The 5,713-nt window shown below is 37.3% G+C and overlaps 2 protein-coding genes across 2 annotated transcripts in view; both read right to left on the reverse strand.

The window, feature by feature from the left end:
- LOC133731076 (uncharacterized) overlaps nucleotides 1-2,925 on the reverse strand; it is a 4,534-nt gene extending 1,609 nt beyond the window's left edge. The window contains exons 1-3 of the mRNA XM_062158541.1: nucleotides 2,914-2,925; nucleotides 1,850-1,991; nucleotides 916-1,022 (exon numbers count right to left, since the gene is read on the reverse strand). Of these exons, the coding sequence (XP_062014525.1) occupies nucleotides 916-1,022; nucleotides 1,850-1,991; nucleotides 2,914-2,925 (261 nt within the window). The remainder of the gene's footprint in view (nucleotides 1-915; nucleotides 1,023-1,849; nucleotides 1,992-2,913) is intronic.
- Nucleotides 2,926-3,060: 135 nt separating this feature from the next.
- On the reverse strand, nucleotides 3,061-4,826 carry LOC133742281 (polygalacturonase QRT3-like). Its single transcript, XM_062169959.1, has one exon. It carries the CDS (start codon nucleotides 4,807-4,809, stop codon nucleotides 3,355-3,357), a length of 1,455 nt encoding a protein of 484 aa, XP_062025943.1. The 5' UTR covers nucleotides 4,810-4,826; the 3' UTR covers nucleotides 3,061-3,354.
- Nucleotides 4,827-5,713: the final 887 nt, after the last annotated feature.

Below are 5,713 nucleotides of genomic sequence, written 5' to 3' on the forward strand. Positions count from 1 at the left end.
ATCATTTGTTTCTTTCTTTCTTTCTTTAATTTTCACATTATTTGTTTAGTCGAAAACCTTAAAACCATATCTTCTTTAGCTTGATTGTTTATGTGATTTTGTGTTTGGATTAATTGAGTTAGGATTTAAATTAATTATCAATCTTCAGTTGGAACGACCTCGTACTTGCACACTATACTAACGACGATTCGTGCGCTTGCGAGTTTTAATTAAAATTTCACAACACGGCGTTCCAGGCTGCGACGGCGGCTCGGGGCTTGGCGGACGGAGGCCGGAGGCTTGGCAGACGGTTTTGGGCAGCGTTCGAGGTCGGAGGAGGTCGGGCTTGCCGGTTTCTAGGCAGTCACCTCACCTGCAGTTGCAGGTTCTGTGCAGCACCGCAGAACCGTCGCCGGCGACTCCACCGGACCGCAGACCCCTCCGCACGACCCTCGGCGTCCCTCAGACAAGCCACGCCGCGCCGTCGCCGCTCGATCGAGGCCGGAGGAGAGACGTCCGCACTTTTTCTGGGTTGCGGACGTCCTCTTCAGAACATTTTCGTATATATATATATATATATATATATATATATATATATATATGCTACCCAGATTCATTAACACGTATCGTTCACAAGCATAAGTATAAGCAACTGTCAAAACTGCAAATATATATAAAAGCTCCTGCATATATTGCAAGAAGAGAAAACTAGTGCACATTTTGAGAAAATGATTTAGACATACACAAGACCACAAGTCTATAACATGAAGAGATAAAAAAAAAGGCCTCAACCATCGATCAAAAATTACAACAAAGAATGAAGAAGATGAAACCAGCGGCACATGTAGGGCCTCAAACAATACCAACAACGTATCAAGAAGATGCAAAAATATTGAACACGAAGTTGAAATAGAAACACTGAGAAAAGTACCTTACTTGGTCAGAGAGAAGAGAACTGAAGAGGTCTCTGCACAGTATGGTCCCAATAAAATTGAAACAAAGATTATGGCCCCAAATGACACACTTACACGTACCAAAATGACCTACAACCCAGAAAACATGCACATATTATAGTTAGTCGAACATGCTCACTTGAATCATGCAAACACAAACAAGAAAATCAGAAGCCCACATCAGAGCTTAGTCACATTAATCTGTCAAGACCATTATAGTTCTTTCATACTTGCAGGCTATATATAAGGCTAGATTTTTATCTAACTATAAACACACACACACACACACACACACACACACACACACACACACACACACACACACACACATATATATATATATATATATATATATATGGAGGAATAAGCATGACTCTCCCCTCTGGATATATATAGAGGTAAGCACTTACATATATATCAATCATTCAGCTATATATACGAGTGGAACCAAACATCAGTGAAAAGAGAATACATGAATATGCTATATAATATATAGTGGTTCAATAACTATGCAAAAGAAAAGGTGCTTGTATCAGCCGTTCTTCCTCAATATCTATATATAGAGGCAAGCACCTACGTCTATTGCAAGAGCGACTAATCAGTGACAATTCTTCCTAATATGTGGTATTAGATCATGACGTATTTACACAGAAATAAAAATAGATCTATATGGAAAACTAAGGAAACCAATTCAAAGCCTCCTTTTCATATATAGAATTTTTCATAAGCCATTGTTTCATCTTGTTTGGTGAATAATACATGCATACTCAACCATCGATCAACAATAGACAACAACCAATGAAAAAGATGAAACAACAACACCTCTAGGGTTCAAACAACTCCAACAATGTATCAACTATCAAGAAGATCCAAAAATATTGAACACGAAGTCAAAATAGAAAAGCTGAGAAAAATACCTTGGTTGGTCGGAGAAGATCCTTGAAAGAGGTCTCTATAGAGGTCGTCTAGTGAGGTCTCTTCATCTTCTGCGAGAGAGAACGTCAAAATCTTGATGGAGGCGAGCAGATTTCTCAATGGATTTGTATTTATACCTAGGCCCTAAAAATCCTCCACAATCCAACAATAAATGAAATCTTTGAGAATCTTTAGAGTTTTGAATACCTCCAGATTTCAATGGATATTTTAAAATCTTGATTGAATACATCAAGATTTTAAATGACTTTTTAAAATCCTGATTGAATACCCACAGACTTTTAAAGTCCAAAAAAATCCTACAAACTCTCAATTGAATACACCCCCCTAAATTGGACTTTAAGACAAGTTATTTTCATTGCTTTAGGGGGTAAATATGTATATGATCGAAATATGGTCCAACAGTTTGCCGAGGAAACTTTCTTCGGCTAGGTGTGTCCCTTTTTGTTTTACTTTTTAATAGGAGGCTTTAGACGATGAACTTTTATGGGCTATGTATCTCTTTTTTTTTTTTTTTTTTTTTTCTTTTTTTTCTTTCTTTCTTTTGTATGAGATGCTACACGTTTCATTGGTAATTATGTGTTCTTTTTTATTAATTTTTATGGGAGGTTTTTGACGACGGATATTCCATTGGCGAAGTTGTCATACCAACACTAAAGACAGAAAATAAGGCTTTTATATATGTTCCACTAAAATTCAAAATACTTTTACCTTTTTGTTTGAAGAATGACATTAACTCTCTCAAATTTTGTTTTTACTAAAATACAAAATTGACGATACTAAAAAAGAAAACATGGAGTGTGGATTGTAAAATAGGGAATGTGAATTTCACTCTTTTTCTATTTTTTTTGGTAGCATGAGGGTGGTTTGCATGTTGAAACAAATTTGATAGAATTAGTTTTATATATATTGTGTTAATTAATTACTAAATTCCTTTCCAAAAAAAAAAATTAATTACTAAACATGTCTAATTAAGGAGATCATATTAAGTACCTATCAACCAAGACCTTCGTGCATTAATTATGAATTAGTCGAACTATAACAGGACAGGCTCATTCATTGTTGAACTGCAGTAGAGATTTTTCTCACTTTCTAACAATTAACTTCAAAGATATAGCTCTTGAAATTGACACTTGAAATCGATAGCCAAGAAAGCTGGAGCTTCAAATTAATGCTTAGAGACGTCCAAAGTCTAATTAGACACTTGACGACTTGGGCAAGCTACAAAGTCCAATAAGACTTATTTCAGAACATTCTTCAATGACTAACTTTTCCACCAAAAATAGTTTGGCAAACGAAAACGCAGAAAAGAAAAGAAAAAAAAAAAAAGTAAAAGAACATTCATTTAGAAAAGAAAAATGTATGTCTATGCTATATATAATATATGTATACATGTATGCGTTCGTATACTTTAATAAGAACTGTGCTTCAATGCTAATGACTTTCAGTTGTTGTTGATATATGACTAACTAGCTCTTAAGACCGATCATTATACATAGCCAAGCATGCTTTGATCCACTAATACATGCAACGTCGCTGATACAGGCACATCTGTTTCTACCGTGACACGGTTGTGACTCACATTCCGTAGAATATGGTTTGGAAATGATGCACTTGCCTGCAATGTGTATTGGACATTTTGTATCAGGTCGGGGAAAAGGAGGACTTCTGAGAAATCAACTGTCCACTTTGTCCCGTTACTCCACTTTGACCCCTTAGCCACCGTCGATTTAAGGATCATACCACGTACTACATTTCGATCTACCACAACTTGATCAATAGCGGTGAAATATTGTCCATTTGATTGATCAAATTGGACTATTTGCGTACCAGTATAATCACCTGCGAACATATTGTCGACAATGGTTAGCCCAGATATCACACCCTTCAAGGATTTTATCAAAACAAAGGCATTGCCTAAGAAGAATGATCCGGATATATGGAGCTGGACGGGGTCCTCGGCCACGATCCCCGTGAAATCAAAATAGGAATTCAAAATCCGGGTTTGGGTCAACCCGGGTGACCGAATATGAATTCCAATCCCACCCCATCCAGTGGCCTTGTTATAACAATGCACCCCGGTGAGAATATTGGCTTGTCCTCGTACCATTATGCCGACCGCTGCCGAGAAAATAATCACATCGGTAACTGCATTGTCATTCCCGTTGATGTCAATTCCAATGCCGGAAAAGTGCTTTTCACGATGGTCACCGCCCACGTTGCTGTGTTGGCCGATGAAGGAGTTTCTAACAAATGTTTCATGGCCACCGTGGATTAGTATGCCACTGCTAGTGAAACTTGATATGTAGCAATTATCTATAGTAGTCCTTAGTGAATTAATAACTGCAATTCCACCACCTCTGAAATTTGAGTTTATCATCAGGTCCTTGAGCGTAATGTCCTCGTACTTGAAAGAGTTTGACTCTGACCACAACTCGATCAGATGGCGGTCGGTCGGAAAATCGTCGGATGCAAGAAGGGATCCACCATATATCATAAAGTTTCCTGCACCGGTGGTATCTGGTAAACGCAACGGACGGCTGATCTTGTATGTCCCTCCATCAAGATGAAGCTGAGTGCCTCCAAGATCAGCAATACCCTCCATCAAGTGTGCCCCTTCAATACGAGATATGAAGGCATCAGAAATAGCTTGCTGGAGTGCTTCGGTGCTGTCCGATATTCCGGTCGGGTCAGCACCATACTCAGTCGCGTGATGAACACGTGATGATGTTGATCCTTGAGGACTAGAGACGGTAACAGTGCGGAGGGTATGTAATGAAGCCTTCATCAAAGCCTTGCGCCGTATTGGGTCCTGGTAATAAGTTCTGCCATGAGTACCTGCACCTGGGTATGAGCTTTCTCCGTGATTGACATGAAATACAGTTATGCACAGAAATCCCATCAACAGTTTCACTAACGTAGCAATAGCATTTCTGGGCATCATGGCTAACACTGTGAGAGAGAGAGAGAGAGAGAGAGAGAGAGAGAGAGAGAGAGAGAGAGAGAGAGTTTTCTGCTTTTCAATAATGGTTATGACATCTATTATATAGGCTGCATTGTTAGAATCTGAGGAGAATTAATTAGGAAAGATGACTATGGTTGAACTTTCTAATTGGACATGGTGTATATATTTCTGTTAGAAATATGATTTTTTTCTCCAATAAGGTTTGGTCACATTCAGGGTTTTGACTACAACAGTGTAATTCTCTAACATGCATGACAATGTGAGATGATATTATGGTGCCAACTATTGATTTAAACGGGATTATTATGTTTATTAGAACTATTGATAATAGTCATGGTTTCAAATTTTTCCGAAACTACCGAATTTCTGTAATTTGGAAGTACCGAAATGAAATTTATATGCTATATTATTTTCCGTCAAGAGTTTCCTGAAAATTTTCGAAATTTTCCATACATTTCTGTGAAATTCTTAAGAGAGTTTCTATTGGGACCTCCAAATCTGCTCACTTGACCTCACTCTATTATGAATTATTAAATGACATATATAACCTACTATAAAATGACAATTAAGGACAATAATTATACCAAAAAATATTATATTTATTTTATGTAGACTTTCTAATTCAATAATATTAGATTGTATTTCTTATTATTTTCCTTATCTATTTTATGTAAAAATATGATTAAGATCATGTTACATAAAAATGTATGATATATATGTTGAACGCATATTGGTGAGGGAAAACAAAATAAATTCTAATATAAAGTTAAAAGTTCTTTTTAAACTTGGGGGTCACCTAGTGACCTAGCGCTCTGCTAGGGTTATCGTCGGCCTCTTGCCTTCGACAAAACTTTCAAAAATTCCAAACTTTGATGCCTATGGC

The sequence above is a fragment of the Rosa rugosa genome, chromosome 1, assembly GCF_958449725.1.
Source record: "Rosa rugosa chromosome 1, drRosRugo1.1, whole genome shotgun sequence".
NCBI classification, from domain to species: Eukaryota; Viridiplantae; Streptophyta; class Magnoliopsida; order Rosales; family Rosaceae; genus Rosa; species Rosa rugosa.

Coding starts and splice junctions, on each gene's coding strand:
- LOC133742281 (XM_062169959.1), bottom strand. CDS start 4,809: ATGATGCCCAGAAATGCTATTGCTACGTTAGTGAAACTGTTGATGGGA.